Genomic DNA, 22,340 nt, shown 5'->3' with positions numbered 1-22,340 from the left:
CTCATGTAACACTGTTGACTTCACTGTTGAAATATACTAATAATTTCTATGGTATTGTGGTTTCAGGTTTGCATGATTTAGAACATCCAGATGTTTCTTTGGCTGACGAATGGTAGGAATATTAAAAAATATTTAAATATTATATTAAAAGTTGCTTTCTAACACTTTTAGATTGCGCACTAGAGATGTGACAATTGTTTGCTGAAGTTCGTCAATCAGGCAAACTCTGCCTTCTTTTTTCACAGAAAAAGAGGCGAAAACGGCAAACATTACAATGAACATTTGACCAAGCATTAAAAGTCAATGTGCAAAACTGGTAACAGTTTGAGCAAACGTGAACTTCCACACTCATTTTGCACAAACACAAGAGAAAACCACCAACAATTCTGGACATTTGCACATCTCTACTGTGCACATATATAGTCAGAAAACTAACAATCTGTTGTTTGTAGGTCCTATTGCAACACGGATCTGCATCCCGAACACCGTCACTTAACTCAGTTAGAAGCTATAAAAATCTGTCTCACAGGAAAAGAGCCATTGTTGCAGTGTAAGTATGCGTCAGGACGAACATACTCATGTCTATATTCCCAATGAAAATAGCCATAAAACAGTCTGTTTCTTCCATTCCCAGAATAAAACCATGTTTGTTAGCGTAGAACTGAATCCAGAGATGCACAAGTACTAAATACATTATTAAGCCATGTTTCATATTTTAGAACCACATTACAAAGCTTTACCTCTACAAAGGCGCTAACGCGTCATTATTATTGGTACTGCTAGAGTTTGAATGCAGGAACGCTTATTCCTTATACTATCACTAATACCATCATACTTTGACCAATGTAGTAAACATTGAGGAGAAGCTTCCCTATCTTCTTCTATATGTTCTTGTTTGTCTGTATGATAATCCTCCATTAAATAGTCCCTTCAACTTTCTACGTCTTTCACTGTTGAAGTAAAGGGAACGGGCATTCAGGTGTATCCTTATTCATCCTGAATTGTTATTGCGCTGGGTATACGCAGGGTTTCTGGCATCTGGAGCAACTATTTAAATACTATGAAGAATGTGCTTTTTAACTGGAAATACCAACAGTTGTGTTTGTAATCGCACAACGTTGCCAGTCCATGGTGCTTATTTTAGTAGCTCCGATGAAATGTGAGAAAAACAGTGTTCTCAACTGCAAACCGCTTCTCTTAAACCGCTTCTATAAAAAGTGACAAACCACCCGGTGTAACAGCCAAACCGCCCGGATTGTTCTTGTTTTAGAAGCGCAATGACCTGAGGTGCTAACTCCATCCCCGGTCTGACTGATGGGTTTTGCTCTCTCAGACAAATGCATATTTCAAGGTGTAGATGTAACTCGCAATACCAGTCTCGCCGCGCTTTAGGAGGTGTTAACACAATGCGAGTCTTTAGAAGCGGTTTGTATAACGGAGCAACGAGAATAGCAGTTGTGGGCAAAAAAATGAGAGTTGGAGACTTTTTTCACAAATGATCGGATTGTCAGAACAAGAGTGAAACCGCTTCTAGAAGAGCCATTTAGACGCAGTTTGGACATGCGATAAGGGCTTACAGAATAGCAAAGCGTTCCAATCCGCTTCTAAAGGGCACATTAGAAGCGGTTTGTCACACTTGGGAGCTACTAGAATAGGCTCCACAGAATCTTCTCAGTTGTTTCTTCAACAGCAATGTGTCTAGAAGAAAAATAACAGCATTGCGCTTAATTTCTGATTTGATTTGCACTTTATTACACAGGTGATAAGGAATTAATACAGGAGGTCCTTTTTGATGCAGTGGTGAGTGCACCGCTGGAAGCATATTGGACCAGCTTGGCGCTGAACAAATCAGAGTAGGTACCACTGACAAATATCATTTTAATTCAAAAAGAAGTGTATAAACAGTAAAAGACTGAACCACTGATGAAGCCACCTGTGCTGAAGCAGGGATATCCCTAATACCTGGCCTGGTCGTGGCCATTGAGGACTGGAGTTGGCGTCATTAACTGATTAAGCCACCTGTGCTGAAGCAGGGATACCCTTAAAACCTGACCTGTTGGGGGTTCTTGAGGACTGGAGTTGGGAGCCACTGATCTAGGGGGAATAAACAGCTGTTTCCTTGCAACGATCAATATTCCTGATATTGATTCTGATTATCAAACACAATATCAGAATAGTCCTGGTTTTGTGTGTCCTATTGTAATGGACATGTGTTTGGTTCACAATGTCCAAAAAATAAGAACGGCAAATGATCGATCGACGAAGATTCAGCTCGGGGGTTCACTAAATGGGTTCACTAAATGGGTGTCAATGCAGCTTTGATTGCCTCTTTAATATGTATTAGTATTTAGAAAGTTATTTTCTCTCTTGGGGAATTCTATTTCAGAAATTCGGACAAGGGAGTCGAAGTTGCCTTTCTTGGAACTCGCACGGGTCTGACCCGGGTCAACCTGTTTGTGGGCCCAGAGCAGCTGACTAATCAGTAAGTTATATTTCATTGCTGGATAACTGGGTTTGATGAGGAAACATTCAAACAAAAATGAAACGTAACGAGGAAAAGGTGAGGAATGTGGCAGATATAAGTGAATTATTCACGTTGTTCTTTATACTGTAGGTATTGATTTCACTATGCCACTATTCACCTGCTTATTAGCTATAACAGGGCCCTTTGTTCAGGCCACATGTTTGCTTCTTACCACCCTCCTGAAGTCAGACTCACATCTTGATTATTCAGTGCAGAACTAAGAAGATAGTGTAGCTGCAGGAGAAGGAAAACGCATGCACATTTTTCCTCTGCACATCCCAAAACATCTGGCTTCAGGGCTTTCAGCTGCTATGCACCCCAGTTGTGGAATTCTTTTCCCACCCAAGGTGCTTAATGCCAAGTTTTTTTTTTTTTATGTTCTTGAGTCTAAACTCAAATGTTGCTTATTCTGCCTGACCTTGAGCAGCAGTTTTGTATTAAGTTGTTTGCAGAGCATACTGGGATGCTTTTGAATAAAGTGCGCTATGGTATATTAGTTCAGTTTATATTATATCTCCATCTGCTGCGAGTCACTGAGTGATTACTTGGCTTATTCCAGGAGAAGAAGTGGGTGCTGTGACTTCCACAGTGTATCTGTGCTACCAGACATGACATTGTAATTGTACTTTCGACTTGTTTCGGTGAAATGTACACTACAAGCAGACATATAACTTGATTTTTTTTCTTCTGTTTCAAGAGACTTCCTTACATCTGAAGACAAAGAGAGTATTTTTAATGCTGACCACTTTCCATTATGGTATCGACGAGCTGCTGAGCAGATACCTGGCAGTTTTGTCTATTCAATCCCATTTAGCACAGGTCAGTAATGATCCAATCACAAAATAACAACTGAATCATAGATGTCATATGTAAATGGTGTTAACATTAGAAAACAAAAATACAGGTCTGTATCTGTATTGCAGAAATTGTGTTTCTACAGCAAAGATATATATATATATATATATATATATATATATATATATATATATATACACAGTGGTTGACAAATCACCAAAAAATCTACTCACAACCTTGTACCACACGTGTGCTGCTTGGGCCAATAGGAGCTCGCCACGATGTTAAATCCACTCGCCCGGGGCGAGCAAATGTATAGGTTTGTCGAACACTGTATATATATATATACACACAGCTCAACCCTGTTATAATGCGTTGCTTGGGGTCAAAAGAATCACATCGCGATATAAGCGGATCGCGTTAGAAAATTCTAGCCATTAACTTATACATGCTATCAATTTCGTATGTCTCGTTTTTGCGCATGATAAATGCAATACTATAGCATAACAATATAGAAATAATGTACAATTGTATCGTTTCAATCTTTTATTGATGCACTGCACAATAAAGTATCTACAACACCAATAATCGTGTTGCAAAGTATTCATAAATACGAACATGGCATGGCGTTATAAGCGGATTCGTGTTCTAACGGATCGGGGTTGCGCTGTATATATAAATATATATATATATATAGTCAATAATGTTTCTATTTATTTTTCACTTGCATGAAAGAAGCCAGCTTTTCGTGTCAACTTCATGGATACACATTATATAATAATTATCAACAGATTCATTTCATTTTCCTCATGATGTGACATATGTTTTCCCACTAGTCATGATGTGTTTAATTTTTTTCCCTAGTGGAAAAATTAATAGCTTGTTGGGTGTATTCCATATTTATGAATGGTTAAGTAGTTTCACTTGAAAATAATGAAAACCTTGTGTACTGTACTTCCAACTTTACTAAATACATCTTGAAATAAATAGAGACTACAATTCATTTGCCTTGATATTGTTTCTCCAATTAAGTTTTCAGCTTCAACACAGGCACTTCTGATAAAAAGATGGATATGAACACTGTACAACGAGCACAATAAAGTCGCCAACACCCCATGCAACCTGATACATATTTAGCCAATGCAGCTGTCCACAGTGACAAAGCAACATATCACAGTATTATTCCATTGACATGTTATTCCTATTTGGGTCCTTGGATCTTGATAGCTTAAGGGGGCTACCAGCACGACTAAGAACTTAAAAATAATCATTGATCTGAACATTCAGTTTAAATACTGTATACTGTAAGAAAGGGGAAGGAATACGTTTTGGATGAGATGAAAAGAAAGTGAAGAGCCTCAGAGATGATTCCTGTCTAATGACTCTAGAAATCTAGCACCTGCTCTGGATACATACTGTACATTTTATTTGGATGTATCAACTTTTTAATCTAGTCATGTATTTCCCTGTCATTCATTAGCATCGAAACGTGCAGCCACATCCAATGTGAAATGACTACATTTAGTTAACACGTTTTGTACATCTGATGCAGACCCAAGCAAAATTGATCTCTTTTTCCCCTGAATCTAAAAATAAAATTGTAAACATTGATTTTAAGCATTATTATACTATTTTTGATTGTGGAGTTAGAAATTGAGCAAATGGACAACATTGATAGTTATGTTGCACAAACATCTTAACATTCTTCTTAATGAGAATTCCAATTGATGATTCACCAAATGTTGCTACGTAGTTGCCATATTTGATTTCAGGTTTGTTTTTTCCTGATGATGCCCAATGCACAAACAAACCATTCTTTGTATACCAGGCTGTTGTCACAAGTGGCAAATGAAGGGGAAGTTTGGATTTCCTTCCTAAGTCCAGATTTACTTAGCTCCGTAAACAAGACATTACTTACAACAAGAACAGACAGTTTGTTCCCTTAGTTAACATTATATCCACAAAGGTAATTATATGCAAAGACAACATCCAAACTACATCTCATTATAATGGGCTTAATATCACTTTATTGTTGCCTTGTTGAATAAGTACACTTATAAGTATACATAATTGGGTAATAAATACAAAATAATACAATCTAAACCGTTGTGGCTAAATAAACAGGTAGAGGAGGAAATGGACAGGAAGAGGCAGGTGTAAAGTCACAAGGGACGGAGACATCGTATCAAAATTATAAGGAATGTAACAAAAGTTTTAAATGGGCCATCAAATTAGCAAAAATTCTGAAAGAAAATAGGATTGCAATAGAAAGTAAGATCAACCCATAAAAGTTCTGTACGTACCATAATAACAAAAAGATTAGAAAAGCGAGATTGGCAGGCAGATTATTGGGGATAAGGAGAAGGCGGAGGTATTAAACACATTAAACAAGAAGTGTATATGCGACTTGATAGAAGTAAGGAAAATAAAGCACCTAGCCCTGATGGTGCGTTCCCCAGCTAACGCCGCTAGCGAATAGTGGCAGGCGAAGGAAGAGGCGGCTTTATTAGCAAGGGGATGAAATATTGCGAGATCCGAGGCAACTGGAAAACCAAAACTAGGTTTTGCTTCAATTTCACCTGGCGCCCAGCGCGGAGATTTACACTTTGGGCACAAATTTCGGTATATTGGAACTGAGCCAATGGCTTTCAAGGTGAGGATGGAGGGGACAAAGGATCTCTATCGCCATGTAATTGATGAAGCACAGGGGCAGGATCCTCTGCGCACTCTGAGTCTTAACATGACCGCTCCAAATAGTGGTATTGCAGGGGTGGTACAGCCTCGAATGCTCGCCAATGGTTCATATCTGCGCCTGACCCCTACTGACAACATGCCCACAGTGCACGCATTACACCCTCACAGAATTCCAAGGAGAGAAATGCAATGCTACAGGACCCTGTCCCAGTCTGAAGCCTATTACGCCTATTATTTCCCTGTGATACTTTCCCTGCGGAGGCTGGAATACCATGAATGCCAACCTGGGGACTACCACTATGATGTCTTTGGGAGGCACATCAGCGTTACTCCACCTCACCTTCTACAAGATACTTCTCGCTACAATCATCAGAAGAGCTACCAGAATTACTACCGATGTCACCCTCCCCAACCTCTCACCCTCCCCATCCTCAACTTACATGCCCCCCAACCCAGGTGGGTTTATAGGTCACGACCTCCTCACTGCAGGAAGCACTCCCTATTGCAACCCTACCTACTCCTCCTGAACCCCCAAATCCCCACCCGCTGCAGCTTCCTCTTCCCCAGCTTGAGCAGAAAGACCAGCAGTAGAGCTGCTGGATGTAGCAGACTCAGATGGTGCAGCTGAATCCAGATCCAGGGACACGACAGGCTAGAACGTGGCCCTGCTCCAGCAACCGTGACACCGGCCTGACCTGCATGCACTGACAAAGGTGGCCCAGACAGAAACTCACTCTCCAACAAACAGGCAATAGCCCCCAAATCCTTAGTACTACCTGCTTCCTCTACCACAGAGCTATTTCCAGAGAGCGAGGTTGAGGGAGGTGGAATCATTACCTCCCCCAAGCTCAACTCCGTAGGAGCAGCAAGGTAATGAGGCACGCACACAACTACAGGGTCTGCCACCAAAGTACTTTTGTAGGTACTGCTGCTCTGCTGCTCTGCTGCTCTGCACTTCTACCTGCACTGTTAACTTAGCCTCTTAAAATACCCCTCAGTCTCACAGGAGGGGCACAAGTAGAACCCCTCCTTCCCCTGCCACCAAAAACAAAAATAAGATTGAAAAAACAAAACAATCGCCTCACTTTTTCCTGCTGTCTTTACTCCCTACCTACCTACCTACCTACCGACACACTAACCCAGCCAGCCACCAGCCCACACCCTGCTCGCTTGTTTCACAACGACAAGAACAACCGTGAGAAAGTGGGAGGAGATTAGCACATGCGGCGCAAGCGAATCGAATGTCTTAATATTCGCAACCACATTTTATGTATAAACATTCGCTGGCGAATGTTATGATCTTCGCAGAAAGGGAGGGTGAAGCGAGAACGACAGCGGCTTCAGGAGCATTAGTCTGAAACGCCTACCAAGATCCGTTTGTGAATCGAATTCTGTTCAAAAGGGTCCGGGTAGGAATCCAGCTGATTACTTTTCTCCGTGTTTTAACTGGTCACTGTATGTTCAGTTAGATCAATTTCCCATTTCCATTTGCTACAAGTCTGTAACTGCATTAAAAAAGATGGCATAATAAAATCAATCTTAGCCCACCCCCACTTGTATGTTTTGTATCAAACATTGAACATAAGACATGAATGCATATAACAATAACTTTATCATATTTGTTTCTATTTCATTCAGATATAAGTGTTTTTTCGAAGATACATTTCCCAATATTAAGCTGATATAATAATAGTTAAATGTTGATCGTTCTCTTATTTTATTTTGGGAGAAGGGGGGGAGGAGGGAGGAGAAGGGGGGGGAGGGAAGGTAACCAATTAATCCCCTACATTTGTTAACTAAATTCATGAATCTTTTTAAAAAAATGATCTAAGAGAAAATCCCAAAAAGCTCACAAACAGAGAGAGGCTTTATCCGTGGATGAGTTATAGACTTCATTGCCATATTTCCTCAGGGTGTCAAGCACAGATTTGTTTTATTGTCTAATTGACTCATTCTGCTTAGGAAAATGACTAAAATCCCACACAACATGGCATTATAATCAGTGACAGATGTATTCATCTCAAAGCTGTTGTCTGACTGATGGATTCCAAGTTAGACGGAGATTCACTAAAGTTTGTTAAAAGGACAATATTTTCTGCATCATGACAAAAAAACTATTGACATTGGATATTTTTTCCAATTTAGCGCTTTATTCACTAAGAATTATATATGAACAATAACCGTTCGTTAGTGAACTGATTTCCACATGGCTTTGTCGCGTCATGCATGAACAGGCCTTGCCCCCAAAAGCTGCTTGGGACAAATCAGCGGTGTATGGCGTCTTGCATCTCATGGAACCATCACTACGCCTTCTTGCCCCTGCGCGTTTCACAAGAGAGCTCACTTCATCACAGAATTTTTGTTTATGTTTCATTAAAGCATTCATTTATTCAACTGGCACACATCTTTATAATCAAGAAAGCTCATTAAAAATATACTGTATATAATCATTCATTGTAATGAAAAGATAATCCATTGGCTACTTCTGGAACTACATGATATCTGGTGACGTGAGCAATCCTATAATGAGACACATATGTCTAGTGGAGATGGGACGAAAACTTTTGGTTTAGAAGCTAGATAGCAGCTTAACATTAGACAGAGGGACTGGATAAATTCCCAGTAGCTGACACAAAATGCAGATTTGTTTTAAAATGAGAACAGTACGTTTTTGGGTATCCGCCACTAGTGTATGAGCCAGCAGAATTGAAACTCATTCAGAGGTTCTCCCATCAGCGGGCTAGGAATTTAGTACTGTCCATTGACCTGAAATGAAATTAAACCAAATTTGCAGACATGACGACATTGTTGGAATTATAATGTATTTCCCCTCAAAGTCTTGGTGGAAACAGAGATGGGATTAAGAATACTACTTCTGCCTAATAATTTCTTAACTCAGATGCTTTCCCAGACTGATAACTGCAGTAAACTGTAGACCCCACAGTGTTATTTTGCATCTGCTTTTTCTACTTTATTCCTTCAGTAACCTATTAGTTGGATTTGAATGGCAAATTATGCTTACAGTAAGTTTAACAGTTTGTACAAACATGATAAGTTTTCAAATGGAAAGTAAGTGTTTATATCAGTGCTTCGAACTGTTATATAAAATTATACAGTGCCCTGTAACTGTACAACTTTAATATCAGAGTTCAAAACAGACTATGGTACAAAAATAAAATAATAATAACCATTTTATCTGCTATCTCTGCTTAAAGATTAATAATCTGTATTATTAACATGTTAAATCTAATACAGATGTTTTTGCCTCACTATACTCAAGTAAAGAAAGGCAATTTTTAAAAATGTTTTGTCCAATTTTAATGTATAAATACAGTGAATTAGTTATTAATTGCGCACTTTTAGTGCACTGGACTTCTAATTATCCAGCATCTGGATAACTGAAAATGTGGGTTTCCTGGATCTCTTCCTTAGGAACCGCATAATAAAGTCTCAATGTTAAATGTTCTCATTTCAATGAACTTTTGATTCTGTAGCCAAGATATCTCCAGTTGAGAATGTCCAGATAATCGGGAGGATGGTGTTGTAAAATAGATCTAATGTTTTCATAATTTGGCTAAGAAGAATCTTCATAATATAAATCATGTCTTAGGAATCAGCCAAAGGCCAGTGTGCCTGGGAATATAACTATAGATCATTTCATGTTAGTATTTCTATCTAAAAAACACAGGGCACTACTGTATATTAAACCATTCCCCTTTAAATCAACGGTGCTGTCAGTATTAGAAAAAAAATAAGAATTTTACCGCACTGCTGCAGTATGAAATTAAATTGTAAGACATTCTTCTGCACTTCAAAATAAAGTTCAGTAGAGATGGAGACAGATTAGGGAACAGCAGAATCAATAAAAGCGTGTTTAGACTCGCTGCCCCGTATTTTGGAGCAGAGATGCGGCACATGTAAACACTGTTTCTTACATCTGATGCAGAATTCTTTTACTTCACTGCAGATATGGTGGATTTTTTTGGCAAATAAAAGGAAAAAAGAAGGAAGAATGTGATACATCTCATTATAATCTGTGGACCATGCAACTCTACCACTCCCCCCCATCTCCTGACTCTCCCCAAAGTGCAAGCTGGGGCAGAGACGCAGAATGTGATACATCTCATTATAATCTGTGCCCCATGTAACTCCTCCCCAACTCCTCCTACTGACTCTCCCCAAGGTGCAGGCTGGGGCAGAGACGCAGAATGTGATACATCTCATTATAATCTGTGCCCCATGTAACTCCTCCCCAACTCCTCCTACTGACTCTCCCCAAGGTGCAAGCTGGACAGAGACGCAGAATGTGATACATCTCATTATAATCTGTGCACCATGCAACTCTCCCAACTCCTCCTACTGACTCTCCCCAAGGTGCAAGCTGGGACAGAGACACAGAATGTGATACATCTCATTATAATCTGTGCACCATGTAACTACCCCCAACTCCTCCCACTGACTCTCCCCAAGGTGCAAGCTGGGGCAGAGACACAGAATGTGATACATCCCATTATAATCTGTGCACCATGTAACTCCCCAAAACCCCCTCCTGTCTCTCCCCAAGGTGCAAGCTGGGGCAGAGACACAGAATGTGATAGATCTCATTGTAATCTGTGTACATGTAACATTAACAACATACCTTTTTATTAATACAAAGTGATATTCTTGAAATGAACTATTGTAACTATTTAGATTGACATTAAATACCTGTACCAATTTGCACATCATAACTGGCCTGTAATAAATCTGCATCAACCTATTCTTTATTTAATTTAAATTGTTCTACTATAATATTATGTATGTATGTATGTATGTATGTTTATCTTTATTTATATCGTGCCATCCATGTACACACAGCAGTAATAAACCTGACATAATAATAAAACATATAGGGGCCTATGCAGAGAGCAGCGCTATTTCGAAATTCGCCATTTTTTGGAGAAAATCGCGCAGAAAGCAGCAGAAAATGGCGAGTTCCGAAAAACGCGCCAATTTTTCTTTTCTATTTGTAAAACTCGCCTCGCGGCTGGCGAGAACCTCAATCTCGCCAGTTTTAAAAATATCCGTATGCAGAGAGGCGCGAACGGCATCTAGCGGCTGTTCGCGCCAATAAAATGGCGCGATTGTCTCCTTTTTGCCTCGCCAGAAAAAACTGGCAAGAAGCTGCCGCTCGCGGCCATTGCAAAGGGAAAAAAAAGGCGCGAATTTGTTTTTACACGTTTCTGAAGCGCGCATCTCGCCAATTTAAACTCGCCACACGCACCCATGTTAAACATAGCAGAATTCGCACTTTTCTGCATATGGAGAATAAAACTCTCCAAAAAAAGCTACTTTTTAATAAATTCGCCAATTTTAAAATTCGCTGCTCTCTGCATAGGCCCCATAGTGGGAATAAGCGCTTGAGACAGAAAACAATGCAGGAAGTGCAGGAAGTGAAGGGAAAACGTGCAGGGACAGTAGGAGGGCGTTCAGGTAAGTACGTCTACAAGGTGTCAAGGTCGGTGCATATTAGATGTATAGTATATGTTATTTATTTATTTATTTATAAAATATTTTACCAGGAAGTAATACATTGAGAGTTACCTCTCGTTTTCAAGTATGTCCTGGGCACAGAGTAAAACAAATAATACATGGTTACAAGTACAGTTACATAAATGAACAGGGTATACATTATATACAAGACATTGCGTGCACAGTTAAAGAAAATATATATTATGAGCGTATGAAACAGTTACAGACCAGGTTAAAGTGTGAGACAGCCTTAGATTTGAAAGAACTTAAACTGGTGGTGGATGTGAGAGTTATATTTTATATGGTTTGGTTTAAAGTTTATAATACATTGAATAGGCAAAAGCAAAAAGTGCATTTGGACCTTGTGAGGAGTATAGTAATATATATTATTATATATAATAAATAAGACAGAGACAAACCCATGGCCAGCAAGATTTTTTTCCTTGTCATTGAGCCACTATGCACCACATTCCTCATCTGTACATTCTTCCACTGTGGGTGATTTCTCTGAGCTACAGCATTAACTTCAACTGCAATGCCAATAACTGCCACGTATTCCTCCCAATGTAATACAAACACTAAAAACAAATTCACCGTGTATACAATGCTGCAGATAGTGTAGTCCAGGGAAAAGTACATTACTGCCCTCTTTCCAGCAAGTAAGTAAAAAGATAGTGTTATATTGTGCTCTTAAGCTACTCAAATTCTTCAACGTGCAGGTCTCCTGTAGGACAGAAGTACAAAGTACATCTCTACTCACACGTTAACAATGCAATTCTCCATTTAATGTGACCGCTAAGAACAGAGGAGAAACAATGTTTCAGGGCCCATATGGACCTTTCATCATCACCTGAAACGTTGTTTCTCCTCTGTTCTTGGCGGTCACAGTAAATGGAGAATTGCATTAAGAACTTGTGAGTAGAGATGTACTGTACTTTGTACCTCTGTCCTACAGGAGACCTGCACGTTGAAGTATTTGTTTGTCTATGTTGTGTTGGCTGCACAAGCCGGATCTCCTCGCCTGAAACTGTTTCTCCGTACTTTGGAACTGCTCTAAAGCTGCTGACAGGAATTAATTAAAAGGAAATAAAATCACAGAACAATTAGTCTATTAAGAAACCTGTTAGAGAAGAGTGAAACATCAAGCAGTTGTACCAATTACAACAAGAAAAAGGAGCGTGTACCATTGATCCAGACTAGAAATACTAAAATAAGCCAATATATACAGTGGCGGCCGCCTTTAGCCTCGTGCGGCCGTTTCAACGCGATTTTTAAAACCGCGGCATGTTCCGGCCGTTTTAGGCTCCGCGGGCGGTTTCATTGTTTAGCGTTTTTAGCGCTGTCTAGCCATGAATGTGGCTGAACGCGGCAAAGTGCGTGACATACGGAAAACATCCCCGAAAAAATTCGGGGATGTTTGAGGATAAAAGGGGCCGCAACAGTAGTAGTATCCTGATTGGCTTCATACTTTCTCGCCATCTCTACACTTCGGAAAAGGCATTTCCTTCTAAGGAATTAAACTTGTTGAGAGGAAACTATTGAAAAGTCATCATTGATTTATTTTCTTTTGCATGAATTTCACATCATCTTCTCCATTATCCCAGAAATGTCCTCCTCAAACATAATTCTTCCTCTGCTTAACCCTGAGAAATTGAAAACATATTTTTGACTGGAAATTGTTCAGTTTATCCCCCACTAAATCGTACTTATTGTAAGATGCTTTTGAAATGCCACATGACTTAAGCCACCAAGCGACACCACTGTTAACTTACTAACTTCTACTGGACCAAGTTAATTGTCTGCCACAGATATAGTACCACAATTAATTCAAGCACTTTACAGAAACAATGTATGGGGAAAAAAATCAAATCCAAAAGACATAATTTGGTCCCAACATTAATTGCAGTTGGTAGACAAGGGGAACTGTCTTCATCCTGGTCATCGGCATTACCTTTGTAATACTTTTATCTTTTAATACAAGATGGTATTAAAAGGTCATTCATAAGCAGGGTTTCATATCTGCTGCTTTAGTGCGGCTAAAAATCCCGACAAGTGTCAATATTTGCAAAAGGAACAGAAAAATGTCTGACCTTGCGTGATCTTCCATCAAATTTGATCATTTTAATATAATAGAATAAACATCGCGTGCTCCCTTCAGGTTGGAGAAATCTGTGCACGGTCTTATTTTGCTCACAAATCCTCGTGTATTCAGCTTTTTTGATGATCATGAAACAAGTATGAAAAAGACAGACTTGCTGTTGCATGTACAATCTGTGGTCTTTTCAGACATTTTGAAACATACAATATTTAAGAAACCACAATATTGTCTGGAAATGTAGGACCTGCCATCACCCGAACAATGAAGTTTTATGAATAGAGAGTTCACACTTTTATGTGCTACAGATGCTTCAAAAATGGTGAGCTATAAACGCCTATGATCCGGAAGAAACTAATTACAGGTCTGCACACATGAGTCACTATGTTCTGACTATAGTATCTCAATATGAGTAGCATAGAAGACATTACACTTACAAGTCATTACAAAGTGTAGCGTTGTTAAAGATCCAGCTTGTAGCTATTGAAAGTAAACTGTGCACCTCATACATAAACCTCGGCCCCTTGCAGACGCGCTTACCAGAACGCCCACCTCCTGTCTCTGTACGTTCTTCCTACTTACCAAATAGATTGTAAGCTCTTCCGAGCAGGGACTCCTTTTGCTAAATGTTACTTTTATGTCTGCAACGCTTCTCCGCTTTATGTGTTATTTATATTATTTGTTATTTGTATGATTGTCACGTGTATTACTGCTGTGAAGCGCTTTGTACATTAATGATGCTACATACTGGCAGAATCAACAATATCCTATATTTGTAAGACCTCGATGCTAAATAATATCACAAGCAGCTGGAGAAAAGCTAACCATGAGGCTCCTCACAAGCAAAAGTTCACAATTTAGCAGAAAAGCATACAGCAAATAACTATACCATTTGTGAGCACATTCAGCTGTCTGACACAGGTATGCAACCCAGCTTTTTCCCATCAGCTTTTAGCATACATTGCTTCCACTGCAGCTAGGGATTCTGGGAAATTACATGCAAATGCACACACTGTCACCTTTTGTTTCGTATCCATTTAAACATGGACCCCTATACGCTTATGCCTGCGGTATTACACATCTTTTCAGGTTAAAGACGTACATAGACAATAAACCCACTCACAGACAGATGCTTTGACCTTTTGGGTCTCGTCACGGTGAGGCTGGTTATACTGACTTAGCAATTTGAAGCTGGGATAGGTTTCAACCACACATTAAATAAGTTATGGTGGGTAAAAAAAGTGACAAAACTCTCCACCGTACAGTGTACCGCAAATAAAATGATCGCTTGTGGGCACATTCGCATGTCTCAGACAGGTCTGCAACTCTGCCTTTCACCATCCCTTAGCATACAGTGCTTCCACTGCAGCTAGGGATTCTGGGAAATGACATGCAAATGAGCACACAGTGTCACCTTTTGCTTCAAATCCATTTTAACATGGACCTCAATAAGCTTTTTTTTTTACCACTATAACTTACATAACAAGCACTAACATCAGCCTTTGGTTCTCCGTAATGTCTCCATTGCTCTTAAACACCAAAATGTGTAGTTTCCGCTCTGTAGTTTGCGTCTTAAGCCTGCTGCCACTTACAAGGCATGACCGAAGCAGGTCCTAACACTCACCTGGGTTAAAATTCTTATTTACCTGTATAATTACAGGAAGAATGCCCCACCCCACTCTCCAAGTTGGCAGGTCAGTTTCAATTCGCCAGGTTGGTTATGACAGATCCAATGTGATAATTCTTCCTGTAATTATACAGGTTAATAAGAGTTTTAACCCAGGTGAGAGTTAGGACCTGCTTCGGCCATGCCTTGTAAGTGGCATATGCAGATGTTACTGTTCTGTCTGGTGTGATATTTGAAGATATATTGTAACATACTGTGTCAACATTACCATTCAAAGCTTTGGAAGCTCTGTAATAGTCTGCGTTTCTAGTGGGACATGTTGTATGATCTGGAAGAACAATGTCACATGGTCAATTTTGTTCCACTTTCTGTTCTTAGAAGATTGTTTATTAATATTTATTTTACCGTTTTTTTTAATCTGCAGAGCATGCTATGGTCTAAAATTGTTTTTTTTTTTTGTTTGATATATTTCAGGTTCAGAAAACAAAAGCAATGTGGTGACAGCGAGCACAGCCGTTCAACTTTTAGATGACAGAAAATCGCCTGTGGTGGCAGGTACATAGGTTTTATCGTGTTTATATGCTTTGTGTTGTACTGTTAGTGATGGACAAAGACATTGCCTTCATAATGATGTAATGACTTAAACATCAAGACAGAGTGCATTCCATGCTGTGCAGCGGGCAGCTGCTAAAGACTAGTGAGAACTGCAGGCAAGTCACACAAGGCTGTTATCGGCCTATGCAAAACTGTTGAAGTTCACTGGAAAACAATTGCTCATCTGTCCTGCTCTGGTAAGCCACAAAATGACTTTTGGCTGATTCATTTAATAATAACAATAATAGCAATTCAGTGGTCTAATTTCTAAAATCTGAAAGGGTTTCACCAGTGCAATTATTATGACATCTCAATATTTCATACAGCGAAATTGCTACTTAGGAAACCCCGTGAATTATATGGTTCATCGACCAACAAAATACGTCCTATAATATATTTGTACATAATTGTACAGCTGAATTACATGTTGCAGCTATGTACGTTGGGGCTAGTGTGTCCAAGATTAACTTCAGTTCTTTACTGGCGCAAAAATACAATTGGATTAATGAATTGTGGGAAATGCAAAAATATAGTTGGCGTAAAAATAGTAGCTATGCGCCAACATTATTTCTGTGTTTAACATATGATTTGAAGTTAGGTGCAAAAGAGTTGTTAGCATCTGGGCAACAATCCATGCTAATTAAGTCTTAGATTAGCACGATAGGACTGTGTTTAACAATTACGTGTGTGCTAAACATTGCCATGTGCAATGTATTTGTATCATCAGATGCCTTTGAAACTAAAACTCTTTTCGGGTGGGAATTTTCTCTGCAATTATTTTGGCTGTATACATTCTCTGAAATACAGCGAATTGTGTTAATTGCTCCAGGTTCAGTCCTCCATACTTATATACATTGGATCACTACCATCCCTGGAATCGAGAGGAGGTCCAAATTCAGTCTGTAAAATATAGATATCTTCTAGAATGTGCAAGGACTACATTGTGGCAAAATGCCACACTGCAGTGAGAAATCAGATAGCCAAATGTCAAATATAACTTTTAATAATATTCCAATAAAATTACAACAAAGAGAAAAGTACAAAAATGTCACATATTCATTTAAAATAAACAAATAAAAGGGTGTGTATGTGTGAGTAAATACGAGGGGTAGAAACAAAAAAAGAAGGGGGACATTGTAATTTTCCTTTGTCTTTTGTTGCCAAATCTTAGTAACAATGTAATTGTCTAGCTGCACTTAGAATGATTGAGCACTGGTCTGAGTAATACATCTCTCTTTGAGGATTTGATTCATTGGTATCAATGTAGCAATTGTTCTGGATGTTGCAATACAAAATGTTAAAAACGGCAGTTCTAAAGGCTGTATTGTCTATTGTTCAAACTCCACAATTGCACGAATAAAGGTATATAGGTAAATGACACTCATAATAAACCCAGAGGTGATGAAAAATGCTGTTATTTTTAGAGGCAGTGCAAGCAATGCCTCATTTGATCGCTATATAGGAGCTGTCTGTCTACAAGTGAGATATGTTATATAGACACATCCTCTGTCGCTCTTATATGTGCCTTTGGATATAGACTTATTAGAGCGTTAATAGGCTTGGAAGAGATGCTTGATATCTACATTATAAGGGAACCCCCACTGCACCGGGCAGCATAATCCACCAACAAGTGTGAAAAGTGGATGGCAAAGGATATTATATTATTGGATATTAGTCATAAATAACTAATAGGAGTACACTGACGCATCACTCCAAACTACCTACGTAACTGGTATTGGGAGTTGTATATGCAACTATATAATGGGAGAGAGACGTCACTCCACTGAGCTCCGCGTGGCAGCAGTGTTCTCTCCCACGTGACCCACACACAACACCCCACCCCTATGCATTATCTCCCTTCCTCCTGGCCTATTGTTCTGTAAAGGATTCTGTTCCAGACAGCGCCTGTGCATCAGCAGAGCAGTCAATGCATGTGTTCTTAATAGTCTGATTTATACCTGGGCCAAGTAGGCATACAATTAGAAAGCCTTCTTAAATTAAGAAACGCTATTAAATTGGACACAGACGCCAGCCAGGCGCTATTTACAGCGCGTGCGCCTATGTAGAAGTCGTCTGCACTCCGCCTGTTGGGTCGTAATTTTACTGACCTACGCTACGTGCAAAATGCCTTTTGCTTCTTTCTTTGGTCAACTCTAAATTCCGTTTTTATTTGCTAGCGGTATCTTTTTCTTTTGTTAATGCTGCAATCCTTACTAGGACCAAAGTGCACTAATGGCCGTGACATGTTTCAGAGGCTGCATCTGGGTTACTGGTGTATTTTTCTCACCAAAATCCGACACCTAGAAGTATTTTAAATAATCTTTTCAAGTGTGTTTGTGAACCTGAGGGGCGGAGACATGGGAGGGGTTTGGTTCCGTCTGGCTCCTCTCTTTTCTGTGATAGTGTGTGTTCAACAAGAGTTTGCACAGGCAGAACCTCTCTCTCCCCTCCCCTTATCTTTATTGGACTCACTCTGATAAGGTCAGGGTGGGCTAAGGGTAACAAACACTCCCCCATTCAGAGGCCCCTAAGAAATGCAATTTACAGTTCATTTCCAGGGAAAGAAAAGAGGCCAACTCTTTCACTTTAGCACGTTTGTATTAGGTTAAGGAAGCCAATTAAATTGTTCCAATTGTTTACAAATGTTTGTTTTTTTCCCCCGCCGGCCACGTGCGATTGCACCTTTAAACCTTTTTAGTGCTACTGATATTTACTATAGGGGTAAAAGTTGAAGCAAACTTTTTAACAGAGATATCAGCTCGTTTCTACTAAGTAGTGCTATGCCCTAAGGCACGTTACGGTCCATTAATTAGAATTTCTAGTACCAGGGAATATTGGGGGGGAAATACCTGTTGACAAAGGAAAATGGAGCAGGGAAAATGGTATTAACTCTTAACTATTCTCACCAGAGGGGTAATAAAGTGTATAATGTATCCGCTGGGAGGAGGTATGTAGAAAAGTGTTTGTTGCTGGCAGACCTAATGCATTTATGAAATATATATTTCTATTGAGTGGCTTCTCTGTTACCCGTCAGTATGTCAGAGGGACATTGGCTGGGCGCCTCTGCTGGGGAATTCCCTGTTAATCTATGAAATAGAGCAAGGACATAATCAGTATTAAATTACCTGCATTCATTTCTGCGTGTGTAAAAATAATTGATTGCTTTGGAAACCAGATACTGGACGTCTTAACTGTCCGATAAAGTCACGGTGATCACGTCACCATCACATGTCGTGTAATGTGTGTATTGCACATATGATTCCATGATGTCAACTCAGAAGTAACATGAAGCACGAGTCCCAGTCCTAAATGTATCATACAGAACAGGAAACTTTACTCCAATGTCTATTAGAACATAGCAGCGTATAAAAAGATAGTTCAGATTTATTAAGTAAAGGTGAAAATGTAAAATGTAACATCATTTAATCCCAGTTTATAATCTCTTCGAGTTCATTTGTATCCAGGTTTTTACTGTCAGCATTTCACTCACTATCGGCTGTTTTCTAGAGTACATAGAATACATGTTACATATACAGATGCAGCGGCCGTTATTCGAACGAATCACGGGGCCGTTTTCGTGTGCGCTGCTGTATTCCACGCGACATTTAACGCGGCCAATCGCCCCAGGCACACGTGTTTATCGCGGTTGCTTTGTTTGAATTTCATGGATTCTGTTTCTTTGTGTGCAGTGAAATGAATGAATTGTAATGTGCACAGTACTGTGCAACTGTGTCAATTTCAGGTGTTTAAAAACCATAACACTAAATGCCATTTTCTGCACTCGCCTGCACTCGCGTCTTAAGGCAGTACGGTTGGACGAAATCCTGCGCCATGACATGGGTATTCCGAGGTATACACCGCGTGATGTTTTCTAATAACTGTCGCTGCATCTGTAGTCTATACGTAAATGTTATTGACACACCCACAAACACACACGCATGCACCCACACAGGCACACGCCGCAAACCCATACACACCCGCAAGCCCACACCCATGCACCCACCCACACAGCAAAATGTTTGATTACAAATATCAACATCTAAGTACAAATTTGGATAATTGAAATAATGGACTGATTGTTAGCTTTTTCCTTAAAAAAAAAAAACAATCTTGGAAATAAGCTAATTGTTTTTGTACCAAGTCACAAAACAGAGTGTTTCTGGAATACACAAACAGCTCAAACATGGAAAACATTTGTTTAATGAATTAGGCCTTGGGGGGAGACCACAATCCTTTGTCATCTTTTGCCATCTACATGCAAGCATGTTTGTTTCTAAACATGCCCCACACAATGATTAAAAAGCCTTAAGCACAGAAAACAATAGCTGGGAAAAGGGAGTTGGAAAAAATAATTTTTGCTTTAAAAGGTCGCAATTAATCAAAATAAAGTGATAAATAACCTTTATGGCTAAAAAAAATCAAGTTACAAAACAGTACGATTCTGTTGTAGCTTCACCAGGCAAAAGTGATAACGTGAATTGCGTATACATTTTGGGAAAAGCTTTCTTCAATACTTCAGTTAGCCAAATAAAGAATTCCTGGCCAAGAAAACGAGTACTGTAATGCTTTTCTTTCACTCCCAAAAGTGTATCAGACTACTTTACAGTTGCAGCTCAGGCAACTCAAACAGTATTTGACATTTAGAAAATGTAACCCGTCGCTATGACAAATGACTATACACTGGCATATAGACTGGCAATGGTTATCTTAATGTTTAGCCAGTGCTGATCTGTCCAAATGTTTAGCCGCTTATTCCAGTGTCCAGCAATGAAAAGGACAATCTGCCAGAGAATATCAGTGCTCATTTTTACTTGGCCGATTTGCAGTATTTTGGCCATTGATTTGCTGGCACCAGTGAAGGAGATTGGTAACTTTTATGTTACAGGTGATCACTAATGTTCCCTTTGATTATTTAATGAGTCATGGATATGATCAGCCCCTGTCACGAGCAAATAGGGTATTTTTCGGTTAAGGTACGGTACAGTATTTAAAATGCTACAAAACGTAATTAATCACCGGCGACCAAAAGGGAATGTACAGACAATTTGAATTGTGTGTGTGTGTTACTAGGAAATTTAGCATTGAATGAATTAATATGGATATATCCATTAACATAAGGCTAAAGAAGACATTAACTAAATTGAGGCAAATTAACACATTGATCTGCAATTAATTATTTGCTTGTCAGGACTAAACAGGTGAAAGATTTGAAAGGATTACTATCTAAACAGCAATTCATATTTCCTACCAGCTGTCTGCTGATAATATAAACGTTGGCAGTCTCGCTATTGTGTGTTGTACGTGAGGAGTGATCGCTCTGAATGCATTTGGAATATTATTATTAGACGGGGTTCTATAAAACCTTTTCTCTGGGTTAGCTGGATTGATAATTCAATGGCTAGAATGCCCACGTGATAGGATAGCATAACGTGGTTTTCATTGTCTGGGCTAAGCAGCATTTCTCTTCATAAACAATGTATTTGTTTTCACTGCTTTACAAGATTCATTAATACTTGGAGAACAATTGCAGTTGCCCTACATTCCTGGCCTTCTCATCTTTGCATTAGGTCATTTATAATAACATTTTCATAGTCATACGCTTAACCCTTTAAGTGTAATAGGACCCTGCAATATTTGACTCTAAATTTCCTTGGGCACATTTCATCCAGGGAAATATTTGTAACTATTGGAAGAGAAACCATGGAAGTACAAATCCTCGAATACACTTCTTTGTTTTTCTCTAGTAATCGGCTGGTGGAGAATTGCACATCAGCTGAATATTCTTATTAATTAAGTATTATTCAAATTTATTGCTGTTTTTCTCTTGTTTCAGTAGTTCCACTCAGCGATATACGCTATTTCTAAGTTGACCATACGGCAATGTATTCATTTGGGGCAGGTGAAAGGCTTATCTTAAAGCAGCAGACCAAGCAATATACATGTGTGTTTTTTAAATAAATCAGTTCTGTACTATGAGAAAATACTTGTAGCATTAAAAAAAAATGTTTTAAAAACATTATCTAATATGGGAAGCATTTCCAAAGTGACAGCCCCTTCCCCTTCTGATAGACTCTGGCTCTTGAGCCCCGCCCTCTCTCTAGCAGTGCACCAATTGTATCTAGTAACTGCCCGGTCAATCATATTCCAGGAACTACATTTCCCAAAATGCTGTGCAAGAACTGAATTAAATAACCCGGAGCAAGCGATTGATTACAGGAGAACAGATCGATCTGCAGCTTAGCTAATCACTTGTCAGTGTGTACATTGTATTGATGCACATATTGAATGGGGGAAAAAAAAATATATATATTTTTAAAAAACAGCAGCTTGAACTGCAGCTTTAATGCTCACGTATAGAAAGACAATTCACTATAACTGCTTTTTTCATGATAGTGGCTGTTCTCACAAAAATCTATGTTTTCATGGCTGGTCAGACAAGAAGGAATGATAAGGGTAGTATTTATCCACATTGTATCTGATTTATATTGTTATCCTAAGAC

The 22,340-nt window shown here is 39.2% G+C and overlaps 1 protein-coding gene across 3 annotated transcripts in view; it reads left to right on the top strand.

The window, feature by feature from the left end:
- CACNA2D3 (calcium voltage-gated channel auxiliary subunit alpha2delta 3) overlaps window positions 1-22,340 on the top strand; it is a 597,478-nt gene that overhangs the window by 429,858 nt on the left and 145,280 nt on the right. For all 3 annotated transcript variants that reach the window (XM_075574868.1, XM_075574867.1, XM_075574869.1), the window contains 6 exons: window positions 67-112; window positions 453-550; window positions 1,760-1,853; window positions 2,387-2,482; window positions 3,222-3,343; window positions 15,721-15,801. In XM_075574868.1, coding sequence (XP_075430983.1) covers window positions 67-112; window positions 453-550; window positions 1,760-1,853; window positions 2,387-2,482; window positions 3,222-3,343; window positions 15,721-15,801 — 537 coding nt within the window. The remainder of the gene's footprint in view (window positions 1-66; window positions 113-452; window positions 551-1,759; window positions 1,854-2,386; window positions 2,483-3,221; window positions 3,344-15,720; window positions 15,802-22,340) is intronic.

Source organism: Ascaphus truei, chromosome 17 (assembly GCF_040206685.1).
Source record: "Ascaphus truei isolate aAscTru1 chromosome 17, aAscTru1.hap1, whole genome shotgun sequence".
Classification (NCBI taxonomy): domain Eukaryota; kingdom Metazoa; phylum Chordata; class Amphibia; order Anura; family Ascaphidae; genus Ascaphus; species Ascaphus truei.
Note: the sequence above shows the minus strand (reverse complement) of the source record. Positions and strands in the feature narration are given on the sequence as shown.